The sequence below is a fragment of the Labeo rohita genome, chromosome 24, assembly GCF_022985175.1.
Source record: "Labeo rohita strain BAU-BD-2019 chromosome 24, IGBB_LRoh.1.0, whole genome shotgun sequence".
NCBI classification, from domain to species: domain Eukaryota; kingdom Metazoa; phylum Chordata; class Actinopteri; order Cypriniformes; family Cyprinidae; genus Labeo; species Labeo rohita.
This window is the reverse complement of record NC_066892.1, coordinates 20,368,042-20,395,094: the sequence shown is the minus strand read 5'-3', so window position 1 is coordinate 20,395,094 and position 27,053 is coordinate 20,368,042. Positions and strand designations below refer to the sequence as shown.

Here is a 27,053-nt window from a genome sequence, read left to right as displayed (position 1 = left end):
AGATTATAGAGCAGAAAAAGACGTGTAACAAAAACAAAAAACCCATGATAAAAATCCCATATACTGTGTGTCACCAGAACATAAATCACAGGTAAAAAAATAAATGTAAAAGTCATGTTTGGAGTCTATAAACTCAATAGCAGGAATCTGAGCTGAGAAAATTGCAGGTTGATTCTACAACATGGCTTATGTATTTCTGACTTCTATTCAAATTGAAAAATGAAATTCTGTTGAAAGAAGTCAGCGGCAAAGTTACACAAGTCTTAAAGTATATCATTAATGTTGCAAATTTGACAACCACAGCAAACAGTCCGTCAATGCATGTTGAATCCAAATGGTTTGAAAATTGTCTTTTTACACACTATATCACTGCTGAGCAGTTTAAGGACTTCTAGGCTTTTTTTTTTTTGAAAACAAGGTCAGAGTAATCATTCTGACAGCAAGGAACATCAAATTTTAACATAACACAGGAGAACACTATTTTAGGATGTTAATTAAATCCAACATTTTAAGATTTTTAAATATATTTTGTGTCAGTGCTCATCAAACATGCCAAAATTCGATAAAGTATGCTAAGCACTCAGAAAAGATAAAGCATAATTAAAGAGCCTGTTTAATGATCAAAAGAATTTTTAAATGTCTTTAAATTAAACTTCATCCAGCGTTCTATAATATTAACAATACTAAACTTGAAATATCTGATAGTATTACACTAAAACAGAACTTAGCATAATTATAATCAACATCGATATAAAAATTATGATAATAATAATATCGACTGTGCTGTTTTAATATTATTACTACAACATCAAGGGTCTTTTAAAGATATTCAGGCTATATGCTGCTCCTCATCAAGTATATACAATTCAGTCTGCTTAGATCTGAACTCCTCATGAGGCCGTGGAGCCACAACAATCACATTTCTCTCCCTCAGGCCTCTTCACTTTCTCTCATTTTATCTTCAGCCTAAGCCGAGGAGATCTCAAATGTGAAGAAATGTCACCCTGTATGACAGATGAGTGTGTGTGCGAGTGTGTGTGTGCGTGTACATTATATGTCTCCTGTTGCCTATTTGCCCCAGATTCTGTCACATTTTTCTGCTTTATGAACACCAACAAAAAAACTGGTCCCCACATACCGCATGGCTGCACCCCACCAGCGTCACAGGAAAAGGACACTTCCTTCACAACCTTTCCACAGTGTAAAATTTGATAGAATAGCAATTAAAATGTATTCTGAAATGTACAGGCTAAACTTGGAGAAGAACTTTTCAAACATTTACACTATGTAGAAACCCAACTTAAATCTAAGGACTGCATATGAATATATTGCAGTAAGTTTGAGATTGCTCAGGAATTAAAACTAGTAAGAGGCACAAATATCTTCAACGTCCAACCTCACGACCCCAGATCCACCTACACTTGAACCACAACTTTTACCTGCTCTGTTCCAGCACTTTCTACCGCAGCATCTAGCAAACACAAACAAACAAACACACTCTCGCCGGTGTTAAGTTTCCCCGCGCATGACCCCGGGTGTCACGCACAATAACGAGGAGGATGAAGGCTGGACTCACCATACATCTTCTCCTCCGAGTCTGTGTCAGCTGACAGCAGCAAGGGCTCCTCATTGAGCTCGCTGTCCGGGCTGGCCGCTTTGTCGTCATCCCGCAGCTCGCAGGCGTCCATATCGGCACGCAGAGGGAGCAGCGGTTTGCTCAGCTGCCCTGTGATCATCGGATCCTTGAGGCGAGCGGAGGAAGGACCAGGTCGGGAGGACAATGAGGGGGGGAAAAAAGGCAAAAGAAGTGATGTTAGCTTTGGTGCGCTCTGGTTCACTCTCTGTGGGTCTCACGCGCACACATGCCCGCTCATTTCCTCGCTTTCTCTCTCTCTCTCTTTGCTTTCTGAAACTCACCACCTCTTCTAACACTCTCTGTGGTAGCCCTTGCTCTCTCTCTCTCTGTCTCTCTCTCTTTTCTGATGGCTGTTGCTGCTGGTTGTAGTGCTGAAGAGCTCTTGTGGATGGCAGAAATTTAAAAAGATTTTGGTTAAAAATGCTCCACTTGTCAAGTGACTCATTTTCATGAGTATCACCAAGAGCCATCAGCATTAAAATAGAACACTTAAGTTACATACAAATGTGTCACGTTTGTCAAACAAAAATGTTTTGTTTTAATTAACAAAAGTTTTTGCACTTAATGAAATTTAAATGTTGGTTTTTCCAACCTGTATGTATATTAATACTTTAAATATAACTGCTCTTTGCGTCATTAAATCTGATTGGATGAGAACATTCAGCATGAATATTGAGAGAATATGTAAATCAAAGTTGAATGAAGTGGACCATTACATTCTCAATGAACTGCAGCTGATTCTTTTTCTAATATACATGCTTTAGAATGCTTTAAATAAACAGAAGCATGATTAAAATCAGCATAACCATTTTATTTAAAGCATTTAAAGTATTTATTGTAGAAGAATATTACTTTAAATACAATAAAGTTCAAACTAAATAATTAAAACACAAATGAAGAAATGAGCTGAATAAATAAGAACAAACAGAGTTTTTAAATAAATAGCAGCGAGAAAAAGTTATATAACAAGAAACTTACCAGAAGGGTGCTTCCAGATTAAAGAGAAAAATATCTGAATTTTTACGCTCCAAAAATCTAACTTTGCTAAAATCCACGAGCAGTTAGAGCATGCCAGAGTGTTATGTGAGATCAGTCAGTGCATGCTTGTCACAAAGCCCAAAAACCAGTGTGGATAACGCAGATACATCAAGTGAGCACTGCTGGTGCGAGCCTGGGATTGCCTCTGGAGACTTGCTCGAGATGTCACCTCCACTCTCTCTCTCTCTCTCGTGTGCTTCAGAAGTACCTCCCCCCACCCCTTCTGATGGTGAGACACACAAACAAATGTGTAGACATAGGGAGGGCAAAAAAGCTGCTTTACTCTTTTTATGCTCCCTTATTTATGGAGTCGTTTCTGCCCAAATGAGTCTGAGATGGGGGGCCAGGTGATCCGTTCAGATCAAGCGCCGTCACGAGGCTCCTGCCCCCCCTTAATTCTGCCCCACCTCTCTCCGTCCCCGTGGTGGTCGATGAACGGCTGCCCGTGGGGCCTCTGTTAATGTGCTTATCAGATGGAGTGCATGCGAGTTTGATATGACACATGATAATCTATGAAAATGTTAATCAATAGGAATAGTTTAAGCTGTCATTCGCGGTGCGACCCGCTTGGTCAATACTCATATGCTTTGCGACAATGTCTCTTGTCATCGCTTCACTGGAGTTTTTCTCCGTGCACTTATGCACAAGCGACTCACCGACACATCGATGCGTCCCTCTATTTTGGAAAGGCGCTGAACGAGGGAGCTTCTAACGCTGCATTCATTTAAGGCACAACATCCATCCATCCCTCCTCCCGTCCCTTCTCTCCCCTTTGAGCTGCCTGATAGGTCCAGTGGAGGGCAAAATTAATACCTAATTGAATTGTGAAGTCATCAAAATAATCAATACTTTTTTATTATTTATTCTTTACAGTCTGTTGACTGAACGAGAGCTGTGAGAGGCCGAGGGAGAGGGAGAGAGAAAGAGAGAGAGAAACAGGGGGGACAGGCCTGAGAGGATGCAATACAATGTAATTTTCACCATGGGCTGCTGGAGAAGAGAGGGCACAATAAAACAGAAGGAAAAATTACAAGAAAAAGAATGAGGGAAGAGAGAATGGGAATTTTTCCACAAGTTATAACCAGATTTCGACATTTTCTGAAGAAAAATGTCTGTTTTCACTACGATTCTAGGGTGGATGCCAGAGTGCTGCTATTTAGTTGCTATGGTGTATAAAGCCTGGTTCTTGGTAGTTGCTAGGTGGTTGCTCAATTTTTACTTTATTAATAATTTAATGTACACTACAGTTCAAAAGGAAAGTTTTTGTTTTTTAAAGAAATTATTACTTTTATTTAGCAATGACACACAAATTATTCTTTTGAACTTTCTATTCATGAAAACATACTGGGGAAAAAAAATGTATCAAGATTTCCACAAAAATATTAAGTAGCACAACTGCTTTCAACATTGATAATAATAAGAAATGTGTCTTTTAAAAACCAAATCAGCATATTTGAATGATTTCTAAAGGATCACTTAAGACCTTAGGATCATCACAGAAATAAATCATATTTTTAAAATATATTTAAATAGAAATTATTAAAAACAGTATTTTACAGTTTAATTATTTTATTTTAATTTTATTTTATTATTAAATTAATAAAAAATCTGACCAAACTTTTTGAACAGTTTTTTATATATATTTTATTTGAAATATCTGTAATTGTGTTTGTCCACTATTTGCTGGTGCCAGTACAAATCAAATAAAACATTAACACTAGAGCTGTCGAATGATTAATCACGATTAATCGCATACAAAATAAAAGTTTGAGTTTGCCTAATATATGTGTGTTTACTGTGTGTAATTATGTATATATAAATACAAACACATTCATGTATATGTTTAAGAAATATTCACAAGTATATGTATTTATTATAATGTTTATATAATTTATATTATAAAAATATTTTGAACATAACATATTTCTCTTCAATATACACATTAATTTGTGTGTATTTATAAATACATAATAATTACACACACATATATTAGGCAAACTTTTATTTTGTATGCAATATATCGCGATTAATCATTTGACAGCCCTAATTAACACTCTTGTTATTTTTTCCTAAAAAATAAAATAATGGCATAACATAAGCCTTGTAATGTTATAGCATCGATCTCAAAGTCCCGCCTTCTCTCTCTCCATTTTCCTCTGTACTCTCTCTCTCACAGTTAATTACACTAATGAAACAGGGACTCCCAGGGCAGTTCTTCATGCCAAAGAGCATATGTGAAGGGACCTGGGGAGTGTGTGCGCGTGTCAATGTGTGTGTACCGTATGCGTGTGTGTTTGGGATCGCCTTACTCCCTCTCAGCCACACAGGAGGAGAAACAAGAAAAAGCACTCGAGCTCCTCTCCCTCCCTTTCTCCTTTTGCCTACTCTGAGGGTCATTTCTGAACCTTTTTCCTCATAAGATATCCATGCTAATTGCTAATGGCCTTAGCTGCCAGGGTCTCTGCAGTCCCCCGAGGCCACAAAAAGGGTCTCCGAATGGTCCAAAGACCCCTGAATAGTCTTCTAATCACACATCCCATTTGCTATAGATATAAAAAGTAGACTATAATATACTATACTATACATACTAAATATGAGTGCGTGTATATATATATATATATATATATATATATATATATATATATATAGTATATTCCTTTTATGCTGTAATGTTAAACACAATGTTAAATAATTTATAATAATGTTTTATGTATAATTATTATTTAGAATTATTAATTATTTATAATTTATAAATTGTACTAAATAAATATTAATAATTATCATATATATACATTATATGTGTGTGTGTATATATATATATATATATATGCCTAACTACTAAATCCAATTTGTTATGTGAGCCATATGACAGATTCATGTTTAGAGTGAGTTTAAGAGGAAACTGTGAAAAAGCAGCTGCAAATCCTCTGAGTGTTATTTGAGCTCTATTTAAACTCAGAGCAGTTTCCTTCAGAACCAGCTTTTGCTTTTGTGTTAAAGCTCTGTCTCCCCCATAGGGCTAGAAGCATATTACCTCCGTCTGGAGGCCAAAATGATCCTTCAGGGACAGTCTCAGGGCCCCTAAAATCTTATAAGGCACAATTTCTTAAATACAGACTACACTATACAAATACATTTACATTGCTTAATCATAAAAAGTACATAAGATCTTTTCAGATTTAAATATATATATATATCTTTCTCATTAAACAGTAATTATGAACAGTATGATTAACATAGGGCTGCAACAACTAATTGATCAAATCAATTAATAACTTATAATGGAAATAATCAATGCACAAATTTGATTGATTTGAATGATTAATCAAGTCTGTTAATCAACTGATCATGTAATATATGCACAGAAAACATTTGCCAGTAATGTCACTTTACAGAAGTGAATAATGAATTTCAACAGAGAGAGATGCTGTGTGAAAAGTGCCGGATCAAAGTTGTCCTAAATGCAAAAATGCTTTATATCAAGTGTTTCAAACAAAAGCATATATTGTAGTTTAAAGTGGCATGCCATTTCAGGTGCTTTAACAGATATGAGTGCTCTTTAATGCATTTGAGACACATTTTCCTCAGGGTATAACACCAACACACCGTGCATGCGCATCATACGGATGGAGCACAATAATTCTGTATCAAACACACCTTTGTCAAAAACATTTCTTGTCAGACAATAAATGTATGTTTAAAATTCTACATGTAGAAAGTATTGGTATACGAGGGTAGAATGGAGTTTACATGTAATAACATAATGAGTGAATGTGTCTGCTCCTTATACAATTAACATTTAGGGGTGTTTTTGTTTATTATAATTTTTAATTTAGTTTTAAATGTTTTTAAATGTTAAGCAATCAGTTGTTTTTTGATTTAGAATGTTTATGTTTTAAACTATTTTTGCACAATGCATAGCACAGCTAACTGTACACAGATTCATTCACAATAGCTTTCAAATTGCATTTAAAGGACAACATTATCGGGGTTTTTTTTTACAAAATCAAAAAATTTGATCAACTGATTACTGATTCAACTGATTTGATTAAAATGGTTCATTTTTAGTAATAATGTTTTTTTTTTCATTTCATTAATAAAAAAAAATCAACAGATTAATTAATTATCAATATCAATATTAAATCACTAATTTATAATAAGTTACTTTTCTGACTTTCATAATAAAAAAGCAGGACACTTTAATAATTGTTATCATTATTATTTGTACATTCTTTAATTATTTCCAAACCAGTTGAGGATGCACTAAGGCTGCTTTTCTAGTAAGAGACAGTTATGTCTATAAAGACAAAGAAGATAGTTAAGTCCTTGCATTCCCCCGACTATATTTTACATAATATTTCAAATCAATTAATTTGCATAAGTGCACTTAATCTCATTATGTCCATACAATTGAAATATTTATGTAGAATGACCTCTAATTGATTTTTATTTCCAGGAAAATTGATGCATGGCTGAATTTATGGTGCATTTGTCAAAGCAACAGCCAGTCTCTCTGTGATGCTGCTCAGACGAATCTACTTAATTGACTGGGATCAGAGAACAGTGAGAAAATGTGTCATAACCTATCAAAGATGAGTGCTGGAGAAAGCTGTGATGCTTCAGACACTATCAGGACCCCCTCAGATAAATATAAAGAGCCATTGATTGTTCAGGAGAGTGAGTTTGTGTGCATGTTTTTTTTTTCACTTTTTTTTCTTTTGCTTCATCGATCTCACAGCTGACCTTATGGTGCATCAAAGCCTACAGGAGCTAATCTGGCCTCAGTATTATGACCCGAGCACGGAAAGATAGCGTTCAAGACGGAAGGGGGTGAAAGAGACAGAAAATACAGAGAAACTGGCGAGAGGAAGTGGTATTCACGTGTTAGTCAGAGAGATTAAAAAGAGGAAGTCCAAATACTCACATAAGAAGTATGTACTCAAAGGTCTTCATCAGCATGCTTCCATGGTCGGTCACTGACGGTAACGTTATCTGGATTCTCATTGGCTGCTCGACAGTGCAGGTCTCAGAGCATGTCTGTTGTCTGACACTGACAAATAGTTTTTAATACCTTGAATTTCCAGCTTCTTCTGCCTAGCATATATAGTGGACAACAGATATCAGAGTTTATGAATACACACAGATGCATGTGCATGCAAACATTATCAATTAGTGGTAAAGCCTACTGTCTTGGTAACTACGCATAAGTAAGCAACACTATTATTATTACTACTCATTAGGGCTGGGTTTAGACACAGACTTCACAAATCAAATTAAATTGATATTGACTTTGGATATCCCACAACTAATGCATATGCAGGAAATCATGTCAGTATATAACTGTAATTTTAAACATGGTCACGATGGTCCAAATTCAGTTGCTATTTCTATATATATATACATATATATATATATATATATATATATATATATATATATATATATATGTATGTATATAAACACTCAAATATAAACTGAGTTGTATAAAAACATTTAAACTGCACATTTTATACCAACTTTTTAATTATGTAATTATGTGACTACTCCAATTCGTTGCTAAATATATGCTCATTTAAATTGTGGCTGTCATTTTTCCAAACGTGCAATAAACATCAGTAACATGCTAAAAATATAAAGAATATGTAATATAGTGCATTTATTTAGTAAAATGCTCCTCTCTGGACTTACATCTAGCAAACTAACGAGCTAATAAGTCATTGAATGGCTTTCCTAAGGTAAATGTAATGTTATTTGACATTGTTTACAAACTGTTTTACTGACGCATTTCCGCGGTTAAAAACACAGCTGGAGCAATTACACAAGACGTGATATATTTCAGCTGTACTGTTTCTTTCAAAATACCTTTCTGATGTTCATTCATGTATTTCTAAAATAAGACGAGATGATCGGTTCACCTGCGAACCGCGCTGCCCGTTGAACTGAGGTAGGTGCAGCTGTCTGTCACGTGATATTAAAGAACGTCAAAACCACTGATTTATAATATTTGTAAACTATATTTTAAAACTATCTCTTTATCGTTATCATTATACTTAGCATTCTTGGAGTGAATGGACTTGAATTTAAAGGAATAAAACTCTTTTTAGTAATTTAATAATTTATTTAAAACACATTTATTTCATACTAAGTATATTTCAAATCCATTAACCTGTTTATTAACATATTGCTTACTATGTATTACTTACTATTGTCACTTACTGATATAAAATTATAATTAAACTTTATTTGGAGGATTTCTTTATTGCACAATTAGTTTTAGTTGGAACTCAGTACTACTTCTGCACAATTAAACTGCATTAAGCACAAAATTAGTTGTTCCAATTTAGCAGACTTTAGGTATACCAGTTACTATACCAAAAGTACAATTGCAGGGCATTTACAATTATTAATTATAGTATACTTTTACTAAATCAGTCAATTACATTCCCCAGTAGGAACCCCTTTGCTAATGCTAATTTTACAGATGTGAATGAATCTTTAACTGTTAATATTAAATGTTGGCCAGTAAATCATTTGAATTACGGACAATTATACCTTAAATCATGTGGTATGTGTGCTGGTACTTCTGTGAACAATAAGCTTATCATTATCTATCAGCTTTTTATAATCCCCTTATGGTTTATTAAGAACAGGCCCAAGCCTTACCTAGACACTAGAGTATCTTAGAAAGTGGGCCCTGCTAATTTGGGTTAGTAGCAGCCACCCTAACAGCATAGTAACACATTAAAACATTCAGAAAACTGTAGAAACTATGGCTGCCTATGGCATCATCTCTTGGAGGGGAATCGATTCACAAAGCCAATTTCAGTCTACAAACTCCTGTCGTGCAATCCTGCAACGATGCAAACTTTGTGGATAAATCTGTGCCTGTATACCAACCAGAGAAACATTATCTTCACAATATTCCAGCAATCCTCTTATGCACATTTGTTTGTTTGTCTTGAATCAGAACTAGCAATGACTGTTTTTTTTAAATGATTGACTTTTTTGATTGTGTCTTTTGACAGCTCCCAGTAATTAACATGCAGCGATCAGCAAAATACTGGATACTTTATGTATTTTTTTCCAAATATACAGTAAATTAACAAAATCAAGCAATTGAGCACAAAATAAACTTTTATATTATAATTTAGCATAAATAAACTTTAATAGCATTTTTCTGTGTCTACATTAATTATGGTATTTACCTAATTATTTTACAGTAAAGCCACTGTAAAAATATAATAATTGGCTGTTAACCCTGCTGCCTTTACTGTAAGTTTAGCTGGTTTTTTTTTCCCTTTCAATGTTCTGTCATAGTAAGCTTGTCTTTTGAAAGATGTTCCTGGGCAACTTCAGCTGTGTCACATGTAAGCAAGTCTTTGGTTGTAGCCTATAGCACTGTAACAATTAATGTTCCACAATGGTACTAAATAAAATGGTAAAATGTTGCCAAATGAGGCAGGATTGGCTTTCAACCCAAAGCACCAATTTCAATTCACAAAGTCAACCCCCATCCAGGTTCACACACACAAGAGGTGAGAAAATGTGATTTTCCAAAAGGCCTGCTAATTCAGTATGAAGGAAGAGGCCACGATCAATAAATCATTGCTAAGTAGATTGTAAAAAAAAAAAATATATCCTAAGCTTGGTGACAGTGCATTAGTGAATCATAGGAAAAAAAGACAAAGAAGACGGGTTCAATTTCAATAAATGAAAACCCCTTTAACACCTACTTTGACTAATTACAAACATCTCATTTGTACAATATTAGGTTTATTTGTCAGCATTTAGAGACCTAAACATGCTTTCAATTTACATTTAGAATGCAATAAAAATGAAAAGAACCATTAAGAGTGGCGACACAAAGAAAAATAAAGCTGGATTGTTAAAATGAGCCCATTTGATTAGATTTTTTTTCTTTGCGCTTGGACATTAATTCAGTCGTGACACAGGTAGGACACTTTGGCAAATAGCTACTCCCCGATGTTTAGCAGCAAGCCACTGAGTACCGCTGACTGCTCTAAATTTACCACTTCACTGAGTTTTACATGTCATGGTCATTAACTGTGTAATAAATACTAATTGCCACTGAGGGCATTGGGCCAGCTCTGATGCAGGGGTGCATCCTAATTATAGGGAATAGCTCTGTAAGTGAAATAAGACATTGTCTTTCTCCAGTGGGAGATAATTGTGTGGTTCAGGCCCAATTCCCACATTAAACGAGAATTATGTACCATATTAGTCCTCTTTTCGTGGAAAATTAGTATCCCTTCGGTGCCACGGATGTAACGAAGAGGCTTGTTTGTGATTTATGCTTTGGTCATGAATATAAAATAGCTCACTTAATCAAAAAGTAAGCATGCAGTTTAACGTGAGGCATAAGATGAAGGGTGTTCATTACTTAGAGGCGAGCACTTTGTGAACTTGATTAAGGAATAAGTATAGTATGTCCAATTAATAGGAAAATATGAGTTTGAACTAAATAGGCCTAATTATATATGCCTTCAGAATTAAATGGACTAGCAAACAATGGCTGTTTAGCTGTTTAGTCTTGATGTCCTTATTCTGGGTACAGAATAAAAAAAATGATGCGGAAACTCTGTTCCATAAATCTTAAAAATGGGTCAATGACAAATAAGAGTGCCCACAATAAAGGAAAGAATGGTAGTTTATGTGGTTTTGAAAACCTTTCATTGCATTTTTAAGAAAATGTTCAATTGTAATGACTTAAATTAAAATATAACCCTCAAGTACAAAGTAATAATGTATTTTCATTACAGCTTCATACACATCATGCTTATGTAATCATTGCTTTCAAGAAAGTCTTTCAATATGTTTTTCAAGGTTTTTTTCATTAAAAAAATCATTCATTTTGAGAGATTTATTGAGTTACTCTCTGTGACATAATTTCCTGACTTTTTTCCCTGACCATATGACTTTTTTTTGCTGTTTTTCAAATATTAATTTCATTGTTTTAATGAGCCTTTTTTCCTCTTTATTATAATATCAGAATTTATGTCCTTTAAAAATAAAAAATGCCTGCTTCTTTCATGAAACTCTAGATGGTGCAGAGTGACAGGTGTTAACGTAACTGAAGATATTCACAGCCTTATACTACTTGGCACAAGCTGATTGGTTCATGCCGCGTACGCAGCCAATGAGTTTGCAGCTTTAAATTGCTGTGTGCATTCACTTGAGCCTTGCAGCATGCTTTCAGAGTTCCTCTGTAACCCTCCACCTTCCCCAGCTCCACCCGTATAGATCTGCTACGGGTTATTTTATATGCTATTTGTGCAGCAGCAGAAATACTTAAATTTTCTTAAATAGTCACAGCACCATCTCGCCATATGCTTTGGCAGTAGCAAGTTCCTGTACTTGCTTGCAACAGCAGCAGCAGCAATAATCTACAGCTACAGCAATAACCAACAGCAGCAGCGTAGCAGATCTATTCCGCCAAGACCAAATACATTAACATTGTCATATCAGTTACCAGTGTTGGGGAGTAACTAGTTACATGCAATGGAATTATGTAATTTAATTACAAAATAAATGTAACTGTAATTAGTCACAGTTACTGAGAAAAAATGTGTAATTAAATTACAGTTACTTTTGAAAATGTTAATGATTACAAAGGGGGGTTATATCTAATTTTTTTCACATCTAATTTTTTTCAGACTTCTTTCCAGAATTGCATAGTGCCTGCTCTAAAATGAGACACCAATGTTTCAGGAATTTAGGACACAGAATAGGACACATTGTCGCCTTAGAATTATAAGGTTCTATCTGACATTTTTGTCAAAATTGAGTTATTTACATATTCTTATTCTGTGAGCTTATTTACATTATGTGATGTTTCTTTTGTAAGCTGTGTACATTTTGGGCCTTTTTTTTAAAAAAAAAAATGGTTCTATCTACAGAAGTCTGTGGAATGCAAAAACTTTGAAGCTCAATATCTCAAAAGTGCTCAGAATGCAGATAGAACCTTATAATTCTAAGGCGATGACATGCTTATTCTTAAATGTTTTATTTCCTATTTGGGTTTAAGCATATATTTTATTTATGTATTTATTTTCCTGTCATTATTATGTAAACATGTAATTTCAAAACCAGTATCATAGCTATATAACTGTTTCTTGTTATAATTTTAAATCTGTATTTAACCTCAGAATGATCTCAAAGTAAATAAGAGGTGTTAAGTCTGAATTTGTGTGGCTGTGCTTTAAATTAAATTATTACACGGCTCTGTGGAATACTTCATTCTGATTGGTCAGTCATGACATTCCAAGGTATGTTATTCCCTGATAACAACTGGTAAAGCAAAAACAGTAAAAATTTGAAATATATTCAAATAACTGTTTTCTATTTTAATATATTTTAAAATGTAATTTTTTCTGTTATTTCAAAGCTGAATTTGCTCCAGTCACACGATCCTTCATTCTAATCATTCTAATATTCTGGTTTGCTATAATAAAAAATATATTATTATGTTGAAAACAGCAAAGTTGATTTTTTTTAGGTTTCTTTGATGAATAGAAAGTTCCAAAGAACAGCATTTATCTGAAATAGAAATCTTTTGTAAAACAAAACATTTCTTTATCATCACTTTTGATCATTTTAAAACATCCCTGCTAAACAACAGTATTTCTATGTGTAAAAATTATGCTGACTCCAAGCTTTTGAATAGTATAGTGTATAATGTCACAAAAGCTTTTTATTTCAGATAAATACTGATCTTTGGATCTTTCTATTCATCAGTGAATCCTGATGATGCTGAAAATGTAGTTTTGATCACAGGAATAAAGTATATTTTAAAATATATTTAAATAGAAAACAGTTATTTTAAATAAAAATATGTCAAAGTTTTACTGTTTTTGCTGTACTTTGGATCAAATAAATGCAGGCTTGATGGGCAGAAGAGACTTCTTTAAAAAACATTAAAAATCTTACTGTTCAAAAACTTTTGACTGGTAGTGTATATATGTCATTGACCCAAAAGCTGCAGTATGGGATTGTGTAATTAGGCATTTTTATAGACTGCTGCAAGCATGACATATTTTTAAAACGGTTAGGATTTCAAAAATATTCTTCTGGTTCCATCATCCTGAAGTCAGTGGGTTTTTGGTTGAATGTCTAAAATAAGATCTGTGGTTACACAAGCTCAAAATATTTTCACATTTTATCCTACAACAAAATGCATCAATACCCCCTTGTGATTTTTTTAAAGCTTTCAGTTGTCTTGAAAAAGGCAGCTACTAACAAGCAGCTAAATTGGACTACAAAAAAGAACATCAAATATCTTCATGTGGAACAGGAAATTTCACTTTCAGTGTTTTTTTTTTTTAATAGAGATTAAAAGAGTTGTTGGAATGAGTTGTTTATGTGTTGAGTTGTTTATGAAGAAAAAAACATTATTTTTCATAAATATCCAAATCCTATTGGGTTTTTGATGAGGGAACCAGGGTGAAGCTAACTTTCAGGCCTATAAAAACATGTAATGAGCTATTGCATAAGTAAATTCTACAAGCAGGCCTGTCTTGATTCTCAAACAACTACAACAACAAAGAAAAAAATATGGATTATGGAGTCCGTTGAATTGGCTATGATCTAAGGTAGAATGTGTTGATTGTATTCCCAGCAGGGCTTTCTTCTCCGGCCTCGGTGGGGGATAGAGGGTGATGAGGGTGAGAGGAAGGGCCAGCGCTCCCCACTCGCCCCCCTGCCCACGTCAGACTGCAGCAGCATGGCAAGATCGATCTGGGGGGAGAGGAGAGGAGATAGGGGGGCAGGTTAGAAATTGTGTGGAGAGAGAGACTTTAAGAAAGAGAGAAGGGGGGGAAGTGGTTTACAGAGGGCAAGACAAGACAGAGTGAGAGAGACAGGCCTACACTTGTCCCGTTGTGATCTTTTTCTCACCTTATGTCCCCTTGCTGACCGTGGCAAAGGTCTGGAGAAAGTGGATCAGAATCTTACAGTCCGTGGAAGACGTGGCAGAATCAAAGCTGGAAGGAGACCTTTACCCTTCAGACTTTTTGCAGTAGAATCACTTCAAACAAAAACTATATAATGACTTGCCCCTCATTGCCTCAGTGCTGGTCTTGCAGTTAGATTCATCTGCAGCCCAACAGATAGGTCTATACTGGAAAAACCATAGGCAACATGTGACTTTAACTGCTTCTCAAAAGACAATGTAACATATCTTTGTGCCATAGAACATTAGTAGAAATCAAAGCAATTTAAACGACAGGTCAAAATCAGGCATACAACAACAGATATTAATAAATAATGTGCTGTGATGACATTGTGTCGAAAACAGGTTTAGGAGGCTGAAAGAATGAAGCCAGGGGTGAGGGGGCTGGGATAGGTGTGTGTGAGTGAGTGCATGTGGATCTGAGTGTGTCAGATGAGACACCATAATGACCTCCACACCAAATGGAACTTAAAGGTCACTTCCTAGGAGAACAGCTCTCACTCTCAACTTAAAGAAAGAGACTTTTTACTCAGGAGAGATGAGTGCAGCAATATAGGAGGAGATTGGCCACACATTGTGCTATTAGGATATATATTGAAGATGTGTGATGTAGACTGGTTAAGCCTGGACTAATCATAATGTTATTGTTTTGAGTCATTTTGTTCCAATTTCAGAATTTTTTTCTTGTATAATTTAGGGTCCTCTAGGAAGTAAATATTAAAGATGATTATTTTATTTTATTTTATTTTATTTTATTTTATTTTATAACTTTATGTTTATTTTGTACAATTTCGGTTCTCCCGAAAAAAAAAAGAAATCATAATGTTATTGAGTCATTTTGTTCCGATTTCAGATTTTTTTTCTTGTATAATTTAGGGTCCTCTAGGAAGTAAATATTAAAGATGATTATTTTATTTTATTTTATTTTATAACTTTATGTTTATTTTGTACAATTTCGGTTCTCCCGAAAAAAAAAAAAATCATAATGTTATTGTTTTGAGTCATTTTGTTCCGATTTCAGATTTTTTTTTCTTGTATAATTTAGGGTCCTCTAGGAAATAAATATTAAAGATTATTTTTTATTTTATAAATATACATACATATATATATAGATAGATAGATAGATAGATAGATATAGATATAGATATAGATATATATTTTACTTTATTTTACAAAGTTCATTGTATTTTGTACAATTTCTTTTCTCAAAAATAATTAGGCCTAAAAAAGATGTTTATGAAAATTTATTTTATTTTCAAATTTCTGTTTATTTTGTACAATCTTGGTTTCTCCAAAAAACAATTCTGAAAGATGTTTTATTTTATTTTATTTCAATTTTTATTTTAATGTTCAAGTTTAGTTTATTTTGTATCATTCTGGTTTCCAAAAATAATTATTAAAATGTACTATTTCATTCATTCATTCATTCATTCATTCAAGTTTCTGTTTATTTTGTACATTTTCGGTTTCCCCCAAAAAACAATTCTGGAACAATTTTTTTAAAATTTGATCTTTTTTTTTTTTTTTTGAAGCTAGAACAAATAAAAGAATAACCATGTAACTGTCTTGTTAAAGAGAACAAAAATATATATTTTCAGTATCACCTGTTCATAGAGAGGATGAGCACATTTCAGCCAGTTCAACCACTGAGCAACATAAGATGTGTAAAAAGCATGTAGTAAAAAAAATGGATAGGACATTATCAGTGAATAATTTAAAAACAGCCCGAAGCATTATAAGACTTGAGCCAATAAAGCAATAAGCAGAGACGCAGTGGGTCATTTCTCATAAATTATTACAACGTGAACCTACACATGTGGCAGAGATGCAATGACCCCAGCTGTTCAGCTATTTAAAGAGCTTTTACCCACTGCAAAGGGCATTACAGATAAATTGCACAATGAAGTTAGATCATATTAAACTTATGCTTTGATGTTTAGGGTCACCAGGGGGAAAAAAGATTTTACTGAAAGCTGCAAGCTATGCTAAATATCTGTTCCACTTTTCCCTTTGAGCTGATTTAAGTCCTCATTATTAATGCAGTGTTGGTTTTGATCTAATTGTATGTAATCAGCATTTATTATGCAAACTTTAAAATACTGTTCTATGGATATTTGATGTGCATAAGCTAATTTGCATAATTTTTGCCCAACGAATTTTAATAATTGCTGTGTAAGCTCCAAACTTAAGTGCATGGAGCTGATATTCTAACTCATTACCTGTATAAATATGGCAAGAGCAAAGCTCGTCCTGCCAGCCGCTATCAGCATAAACATATGAGACACATTGACAGCCTGTCTCAGATGATCCTGTCCTATGGCGGTCTATCTGTTACAAATGTAACAATGTCAAATTACATCTCATCACACGTCCTCTTCTTGACTGACGTATTAGAATAAGCAAAAAAATTAAGGTAGATGACAGTGATTCTTTAGGATCAGCTGATTTATATAGACAAAATATATTTAGACGTGACATTCAAATCTGTTGCTCACATGCAGCTGAAATACGACTTGATTTAATAAAATACGAGGGTCGGCGAAAATTCAAATTTGCTACTATAATGAAAATAAATTTAAACAAAAATCGGTGGGGTCCAAGCGTATTCTTTTTCTTGCACTTAAACTACAACTCCCATGATGCTCTAGCGATGCTTCCTGTTTTTGTCATGTGACCCAGTGCCCAAATAATGAGTATCGCATGACTAGCTGCGTTGGTTTATTGTGCAAAATAACCGATTTGAGTGTACATAAATATTATTAACGTTGTCGATAGACCCTAAATTAGTAGACTAAGTCTAAATCTGCCTTATTATCGCACCTCTGAAGCCTCTATCATGGCGGAAGTAGAGGAGCAGGTAGGTTGCTGAAGGAAGAAAACATTCTGTCAAATGACAGAAGCCTGTAATTATACATGTAATATTTCTGTAGGTTTAATTTGTAATGCATGCTGGCTATTCTAGGTTGCAGTTGTAAATTATATTTTAAAGGAAGTATTTTAAAAACGTGACTGTCAGACTAAGCTGTCAGACTAGCTCGGTAGTTTGATACTTGCCAATTTCACTGCCTAACACTAAAACAAAAACAACAACAACAAAAAAACGTTACAACCACCTTACAGTCGTTTCCTGGTTTTAGTAGCTCTTTCATACTGGCTTGTTTGCTGGCTTTTGTACATTTGTTTGCTGGGCAAGCTAAGAAACTATCTTAAACCTGACTATCTTATATCTTAAACCAGCTTTTTCAGCAAGGATGACAGCACGTTTACTGACAAAACGCTTTACTATAAATTTATGACTTTTACATAATTACGTTTTTTATGTTGAGTGTACAACTTTGCTTTGCCATCGCACATAATTTTAAAAAGGAGTTTAAAGGAGAAGTCCACTTCCAGAACAACAATTTACAGATGATTTACTCACCCCCTTGTCATCCAAGATGTTCATGTCTTTCTTTCTTCAGCTGTAAAGAAATTATGTTTTTTGTGGAAAACATTTCAGCATTTTTATCCATAAAATGGACTGCTATGGTGCCCCGAGTTTGAACTTTCAAAATGCAGTTTAAAGGTAGCTTCAAACGTTCACAAATGTGGTTTTAAACAATCCCAGCCAAGAAAGAAGGATCTTATCTAGCGTAACGATCTGTTATTTTCATAAAAATAATACCATTTATATACTTTTTAATGCCAAACGATCGTCTTGTCTTACTCTGCCTGGACTGTTTTTGTTCTGGTTCAAAGACTGGGTCAGTACTCCTGCAGCGATGTAGGATGACTTTGAAATGAGTTTTGAAGTTGAGGGATACGATTGGAGTTTTTCGACATACCCTAACTGTCTTCAGTCAGAATACACAGAGTTCATGGACAGCAAGGCACGACAAGCATTTGAGATTAAAAAGTATTTAAATTGTATTTTTTTATGAAAATAACTGATTGTTTTGCTAGATAAGACCCTTCTTTCTCGGCTGGGATCATTTACAACCGCATTTAGAATCGTTTGAAGCCACATTTAAACTACATTTTGGAAGTTCAAACTTGGGGCACCATATCAGTCCATTATATGGAGAAAAATGCAGAAATATTTTCCTCAAAAAACATAATTTCTTTACGACTGAGGAAAGAAAGACATAAACATCTTGGATGACAAAGGGGTGAGTATATTATATGTGAATCTTTGTTTTGGAAGTGGACTTCTCCTTTAAGAAATAAGTAATGTTTATAAGATAGCAATAATGCATTCCTTTTTCATTTTTAAAACATTGCTTTTTTTTCCAGGGAAGAAAACTAAGTGAAGAATCCACAGATGAGTCAGAGGTAAAAACAAGATTTACTGATTGTATTACAGTAATTGAATCAGAATCTGTTGTAATTTTGAAACGCATTAGGTAACAAAAGATTGTAGTGGCATTTATTTGAAATAATGTGTGCACAAGCTTACTTTTAAAGCAGAACACTTTAAAAAAGACTTAAGTTAGGTTTTGAATGATAAAACAAAAGATATACTGTTCAAAATTATAGTTTTTCTGGGCAAACATAGTTGAAATATTTTGAAGCACTATCTGTAAAATTAGTTGTTAAAACCTTGCATATTCCACTTAGTTTCATTTATTTGTATTAAATACATACTCTGTCTTAAGTATCCAAATGCTTTTCAGGGGTGCACAGACATGTAATGAGACTGTGAACATATTTATAGAAGAACTCCACTTTCAGAACAACAATTTACAAATAATTTACTCACCCCTCTGTCATCCACGATGTTAATGTCTTTCTTTCTTTAGTCGTAAAGAAGTGTTTTTTGAGGAAAACATTTCACCATTTTTCTTTATGTAATGGACTGGTATGGTGCCCCGATTTTGAACTTTCAAAATGCAGTTTAAATGCAGCTTCAAACGATCCCAATGCAGTTGTAAACGATCCCAGCTGAGGAAGAAGGGTCTTATTTAGCGAAATGATTATTTTCATTCAAAAAATACAATTTAGATACTTTTTAATGTCAAACGCTTGTCTTGTCTTACTCTGCTTGGACTGTTTTTGTTCCAGTTCATGACAGTTAGGGTATGTCGAAAAACACCCATCTCATGTTCTCCCTTAACTTTGAAATCGTTCTATATCGCTGTTTTACTTTTTTGTAAGACCCATGTTCTTTCTCGGCTGGGATGATTTTAAAATGATTTTTGAAGTTAAGGGAGAAAATGCGATTTTTTTTTTTTACATTTTTTTCGCATTTGTGATACATCAGAATACACAGAGTTCATGGAAAAGGCAAGACGCATTTGAACTGATCTTTTGGAAGTTCAAAATCGGGGCACCATAACAGTCCATTATATGGAGAAAAATTCAAAAATGTTTTCCTCAAAAAACATAATTTCTTTGTGACTGAAGAAAGAACGACATGAACATCTTAGATGACAAGGGGGTGAGTACATTGTATGTGAATCTTTGTTTTGGAAATTTAACATTAGAGGTGTCACCATTTGTTATATCACATGGTAATGTAAGAATCCTATATCTTATATATACAGTTTTGCTAATAAGTTTACTTACCCCATGTTGAAAATGCATGATGTCAATCATTTTAACAAAATAAATTAATCATAAATAATTCATGCATATTTTGATGTAGTACTGTCCTGTATAAGCTGATTCACATAACGGATGTTTAGTCCACAAGACAAAATAATAATCGAATAAAAAAAAAAAAAAAAATAGTAAAAAAATATCGGTTTACATTTCCAAACATTCTGTTTGCCATTAATTGTAATAATCTAGTGAGATTTTTGTTTGCACAAGGAGTCTGACAACAGCCAGTGCTCCACAATGATCTAATCTTATCATCATCCAGTCTTCCTGGAATGACATGAAGACAGAAGAACTGTGGCAACGTCTCCAAGATGCTTCAAGAGACCAACCTGCAAAGCTACCTGAAAAATTTTGCGCAAGTACACCTAGGGCAAAAGCTGCTGTAAACGCAAAGAATGGTCGCACCAAATGTTGATTTCATTTAGTTAATAGAAGGTAATTGATAAAGAAAATCTATTTATGACAGCATCCTCATGTTACAGCATTTTCACACAGGTGCCTAAAACTTTTAACAGTGCTGCAGCTTTGCAGGTAGGTTTCTTTATGCATCCTGGAGACTTTGTCACAGTTCTTCTGGATTTAGTCTGTCTGAGTTTGTTCTGTTTCTTCATGTCATTCCAGACAGACTGGATGATGATGAGATCAGATCTCTCTCACTCGCTGTTGTCAGACTCCTTGTGCAAACATAAATCTCACTGGATTATTACGATTAATGGCAAAATGAATGTTTGGAAATGTAATCTGATATTTCACTACATTTTATTATTTATTATCATATTACGCTACAGCAAAAGACCGACTTTAACTGACTTTAAACCATTTTTTAGCTGATGAAAATACTAGTGGCCTAAGACTTTTGCACAGTACTGTAGGTATGTACACTTATGAGCAGAATTGTATATCTTGGCTGTAACATATTCTGTGTATAGTTGCACTATAAAAGGTCATATTACATTGTGTCCATTTTCTTGAGTGCTGTTTCAAGAAGAGACTTTTAAAAAAAGGATAGAGTTTGTCTTTAAGTGATACAGTGAATGAAATGTGAAGTAGACATTCAACTCCTCAATTCAAAATGAAAACAGAAAGAAGGAAACAACAGCCTTGCCCTCCTCGTAAATGAAATCTCAGTCCGTGGAGCAATCTCTTCTATCTCCTGTCCACAAACTGTCTTATGTATGTACGCAAGCACCTTGGAGAGCATGATTGTATTTTCCTTTGGATTCACTGTAAAGCACAGTTTGGTTTGTTCATAATTGTAAAGCTCTGTCTTATGGAAGCTTATTTCTGCAGTGGAAAAAATAGTAATGTGACTTTTTATTTTACAATTCTGACTTTTTTTTTTTTTGAATCTGCACAATTCTTAATGTTTTCATAACTGCGAGATATAAACAGATTTTCAATATATAATCTCACAATTTTGAGAAAATAACATTTCTAATTCTCAACTGTGAGATATATACCTGCCTTTCTGAGGAGAAAAGTCTGAATTGTAAAATACAAACTTGCAAAAAAAAAAAAAAGAATTGTGAGATAAAAAGTCGCATCCTTATTCAATAAATCTTTTTTTCTCAATTGATATATAAACAAGATATTATAAACTCACAGTTCTAAGAATAAAACTTAAAATTGTGAAATATGAACTTGCAATTGCAATAAAAAAATGTGAGATTAAAAAAGGAGTTTAGAATTCAAATTCTAAGTTTATATTTTGCAGTTCTGAATTTTTTTTTCAATTGTTGATATTATCTTGAAATTCTTGAAGTTCTAATTTTGAGACATAAATTGTGAAACATAAACAAGAGCTTTTTTTCTGCTACAAAATAAAAAAGGTAATTGCTACTTTTTTCTCCTCATAATTGCAAGTTTATATCTCATTCTCACAAATTTGGATATTTCAGAATGTCTTGTAATTCTGAATTTATATTTTGCATTTCTAAAAAAAATGGTGATATATAAACTCAGAATTGCAGGGAAAACTTTCAATTACCTTTTTATTATTATCTTTTTTTATTTCATGTCGAAAATAAGCTTCCATACTGTCTCAATCCCCTCGTCTATCTCTCCCCAACACTTCCTGATGTGACCATGGATGTGTTGAAGGCTGTGTAGAAATGTGCTCTCAGACGGGCCACACCTTCCGAGTCCTCAGAGCTCATACTGTATGACATTTTTGGAGTTTGACAGCATTCATGACACCCCACGTAAAGCCCGTCTATCCTCATGAAAGAAGAATGCACCTCTCTTGGCTTAAAGAAAACATGCTACAGCCTCTAAACATGATGTCACACAGTGTGAGGAAATGAGAAAAGATGCTGGTGGGGTTTGACATTAATCTGTGGTTTTGAGGCCCAATGCTTCACTATAGCATTCCAGCAAAGTTTGTAACTAGAAAGACAGAGACAGAATGAGGGATGAGCGAAAGAGGAGAGTGTGGATGGTCACACCACTCCAGAAAAGGGGCAATTAAAGACAGACTTCCCTTCATCCCCTGCTCCCCAGGGCACCAATTAGGAGCGGCAGGGAATGAGGCACAACACTCATCCACCACATCGGCGTGGGGATGGCAAACACTAACAAGAGGAAGAAATTATGGGATATGAAACAAGAGAGATATTATCCACCCCTCCCCACCGTAGAAAGTTTGTCAGGATTTTTTTCCCGCCTCTCTCTGTCTCTCCGTCCCTGTCTGTAATGGCTTTGTAGACCATGACAAATGCTCAGGCATTAGAAATTTCACATCTGGACACAACAGGAAATGGACACTGGAGTTGTTGGTGATGAGAAGAAAAAAAATGTCTGATAAAATGAAACACTACTCATACCGCCAGTCTGCCTGTGATCTTATCTAATTCATAGTTCTGCTAGCTACTTATTTGCGTTGGAATTACTGGAATTTTCTAGTTCAAAAATACACTTCTATCATTCAGAAGTTTGGGCTTGATAAGATTATGTTTTTGCAAAAAGTCTCTTATGCTCACCAAGACTGCATTTATTTCATCTAAAATATAGTTTTTAAATTTTAAATAACTGTTTTGTATGTGAATATTTTAAAATGTATTTTATTTCTATGATGGCAAAGCTGAGTTTTCAGTGTCACATGATCCTTCAGAAATTATTCTGATAGGCTGACTTTTTTCTTTTTAGAATTCACTAATTAATAGAAAGTTCAAAAGAATCTTCAAAATGTTAATTATTTAACCAAGAGGGATCATGCAAAATGCATGGTATTTATTTATTTTTTATTAACACAGGAAAATAACAGTTGAATTTATAAAAATGACCCCTTTCAAAAGTTTCCATTGACTTGATTCTTAATACTGTGTTGTTACCTGAATGATCCACAGTTGTGTGGTTTTTTTTTTTTTTTTTTGTTTAGTGATAGTTGTTCATGAGTCCCTTGTTTGTCCTGAACAATTAAACTGCCTGCTGTTCTTCAGAAAAGTCCTTGAGGTTCCACAAATTCTTTTTTTTTTTTTTTTTTTTAGTATTTTTGTGTATTTGAACCCTCTCCATCAATGACTGTATAATTTTGAGATCCATCTTTTCACACTGAGGGCAACTGAGGAACTCATATTCAACTATTACAGAAGGTTCACACGCTTACTGATGATGCTCCAGAAGGAAAAAACCACGCATTAAGAGCCAGGGGGTGAAAACTTTTGAACTGAAGATCAGGGTAATTTAATTTTCATTTATTTTGTCTTCTGGGAAACATGTAAGTATCTCATGTAGCTTCTGAAGTGCAGTACTAAATGAAAAAAAAAAAAAAAAAAAAAAAAAAAAAAGGCAAAATAAGAAAAATATACACATCATCATTCTGTTCAAAAGTTTCCATCCCTGGTTTGAACCTTTATAGTTGCATATGAGTCCCTCAGTGTGAAAAGATGGATGTCAAAATCATACAGTCATTGTTGGAGAAGGTTCAAATACACAAAAATGCTAAAAAACCAAAGAATTTGTTGGACTTAAAGGATTTTTCTGAAGAATAGTGGGCAGTTTAACTGTTCAGGAGAAACAAGGGACTCATGAACAACTATCACTACACAAAAAAACACAACTGTGGATAATTCAGGTAACAACACAGTATGAAGAATCAAGCGTATGTAAACTTTTGAACGGGGTCATTTTTATAAATTTAACTATTATGCACTATATGTAAATGTCTTTTATATGACGTATGTTATTCAGGTCAGTACTAAATAAAAAACATGCATTTTGTATGATCCCTCTTATTTTGGTAAAATAATTAACATTTTCCAGATTCTGCAAGGTGTATGTAAACTTTTGACCTTAACTGTATTTGTATTAGAAATATTTTGTAGCATTAAAAATGTTTTCACTGTAACTTTAAATAATTTCAATGCAATCTTACTGAATACATTTCTTACTAATTTACACAAATTCCTAATACTAATTATGAACTGAATTGAACTAAAGATTCAAAACTAATGAAAAATGGGTGTTTTATTTGTACAGGAGGAGGATACAGAGGAGGAGCCTAAACTGAAGTACGAGAGGCTGACCAATGGCGTGACAGAGATCTTGCAGAAGGATGCGGCCAGCTGCATGACAGTACATGACAAGGTGTTTAAAAGCTATTTAGCCTGTTTTTAAGAAGCAGAATGCAAGACAATGTGCATATACAGTATTTAATATTGTACAGAAATTTTAATTATAAACGTAATTGTAACTTTCCATTTTTTAAAAAATCTAATTCTACATATATTTTGACTTATCTCCTCCACACCGTACATTTCTTAGAGAAGTGCTTATGCACAAACGCTTCCAGGCCACCAGCCTTCCGCTGATTTCCTGTTTATTTCCTCTACTTTTAGATTTCTATGTCTTTTTTGCCTGTCTTCTTTTCTTTTTTTCCGGGCTTGATATTTTTGTTGGTGGAACATTCTACGTGGGCTGGTTAATCGTCATGGCAGCCGGTTCACTCATGCACGGACGCTGTGCAGGAATAGTCATACCTAGTTATGTCTCCTCACCTGATGTTTTATTAACCGCTATTGATTTTTATTCTTTTTCCCCCTCTTTTCCTGCTTTTCCCTGGGGACGTCTTCCCCCCCCTTCTTCTCTTCCATCTCTCCAAAAAAGGCAAGCTTGCAAGAAGAGACGTTGAAAAGCTGAATTTCCAATGAGAGTCCCCCCTTTTTTTCACTCTTTCACCTTCTCTCACTTTGTCTGTATCGTTCTCTATCGTTCCCTCCTTCCGTTTCCTCCCTTTAGTCTTTTATGCATGCGCTCCGATGTGCATTCCGCCACCTAGACACACAATAACACGCTTGCGCCAGCGACCACCTGCCTAATGTTGCCTCATATTTTAAGTGCCAGGAATCCGAATTTCATTTCAGCAATTCCATTTTGATAAATCCCTTTAAGAGCCACTGAGGCTGGTGAGGCCACCCCTTTTATTTATTTATTTTTGGCTGATTTTATTTGGGGAGATTGCGGGGGGTTCTGTTGGACATGCTCGACTGTGCCTGTAAATATAAGCATTTCATTATAGACTGCAGTGAAGCATGGGGCAGCTCGGTGTGCTGCGACAGGAAAAGGTCTGTGTGTATGAGCAGGTGTGTGTATGTATGTGTGTTTGGATGCAGGGTAACCTCAGTTTCAGAGCTGGACTCATTCTGTGTGTGTCTTATATGCTTTTGTAAAGTTGGGTCCAGTTTGCAGATGGCAGAGCGATAGACCCAGATCTGCAGGGGTGTCAAACTAATTTTAGGTTGGCGGTCAGACTGGCTGAACGTCACCTTATGTGGCCTGATTTCATTTTGTTTGCTTAGCCTTAGTGACACTATGTAGAACGCATGCACAACAGATGCTTTTCTGTAGCTAATAAAATCCAAAATCAACTTTATGCTGCTATAATAAGCAATATTTATGTAACAGAAGAGAGCACATGAAATGTACTAATTTCATTGATCTGGGCCTTATGAAATTGGAAAAAACTAACAATAAAATAATCAAACAATAATATTGACAAGAAAAAGAGCTGCTCTTGGTTGGAAAACGTTCTTATTTAATTTTAATAATGCAAATTAGCGAACATTAACACAAAGTTAGACCAAAAAATATATACAGCTTTTAATTGTAGGCCTGATTTTCAGTCTATGGAAGCCTGTTCCCACCACTGAATAAAAAAAAAAAAAAAAGGTAGCTGCGAAGGTTTTCATCTTGCAATTCTGACTGTTTTCTCAGAATTGCATGATATTAACTCGCAATTGCGAGTTATAAAGTCAAAATTGCGAGACAGATACTCACAAATCTGGCTTTTTTCCCAAAATTGCATGATATAAACGTTTGCGAGTTATAAAGACATAAAGAATAAAGAAATTGCGAGCTTATATTTCACAATTGTGACATTTTTCCCTCAGAACTGCCAGTTTTTACAGTTATTAATTAACATAAGAACATATCAGTCTTTTTATCCCCTGAAAATCTGACTTTATAACTCGCAATTGAGAAAAAAGTCAGAATTGCGAGATATAAACTCGGAATTGCGAGGAAAAAAGTCAGAATTGTGAGATACAAACTCGCATTTGAAAGAAAAAATCTTTATTTCTCATATGAGTTTATATATATTATATATATTTACTATATATATTTCTCAATTGTTTGTATAGAGTTTGTATCACAATTCTGAGAGAAAAAAAGTTGGAATGTCTCGCAGTGCTGACTTTTTAATGCATAAGTTTATATCTCACAATTCTAAAAAAAAAGGTGTAATTGTAAGTTTGTATCATGCAATTCTGAGAAAAAAGTCAGAATTGTGAGATAAAAAGTCGCAAGAACCTTTTTTTTTTCTTTTTTTTCAGTGGC

The 27,053-nt window shown here is 34.3% G+C and overlaps 2 protein-coding genes across 3 annotated transcripts in view; one reads left to right on the top strand and one right to left on the bottom strand.

The window, feature by feature from the left end:
* Positions 1-7,751, bottom strand: part of pou6f2 (POU class 6 homeobox 2) — a 121,703-nt gene extending 113,952 nt beyond the window's left edge. Inside the window, exons 1-3 of the mRNA XM_051097493.1 lie at positions 7,599-7,751; positions 1,918-2,017; positions 1,577-1,742 (exon numbers count right to left, since the gene is read on the bottom strand). Coding sequence (XP_050953450.1) covers positions 1,577-1,742; positions 1,918-2,017; positions 7,599-7,678 — 346 coding nt within the window. The 5' untranslated portion in view covers positions 7,679-7,751. The remainder of the gene's footprint in view (positions 1-1,576; positions 1,743-1,917; positions 2,018-7,598) is intronic.
* Positions 7,752-17,307: 9,556 nt separating this feature from the next.
* Positions 17,308-27,053, top strand: part of vps41 (VPS41 subunit of HOPS complex) — a 33,928-nt gene continuing 24,182 nt past the window's right edge. For both annotated transcript variants that reach the window (XM_051097940.1, XM_051097941.1), the window contains exons 1-3: positions 17,308-17,499; positions 18,915-18,953; positions 24,699-24,806. In XM_051097940.1, the coding sequence (XP_050953897.1) occupies positions 17,479-17,499; positions 18,915-18,953; positions 24,699-24,806 (168 nt within the window). In that variant the 5' untranslated portion in view covers positions 17,308-17,478. The remainder of the gene's footprint in view (positions 17,500-18,914; positions 18,954-24,698; positions 24,807-27,053) is intronic.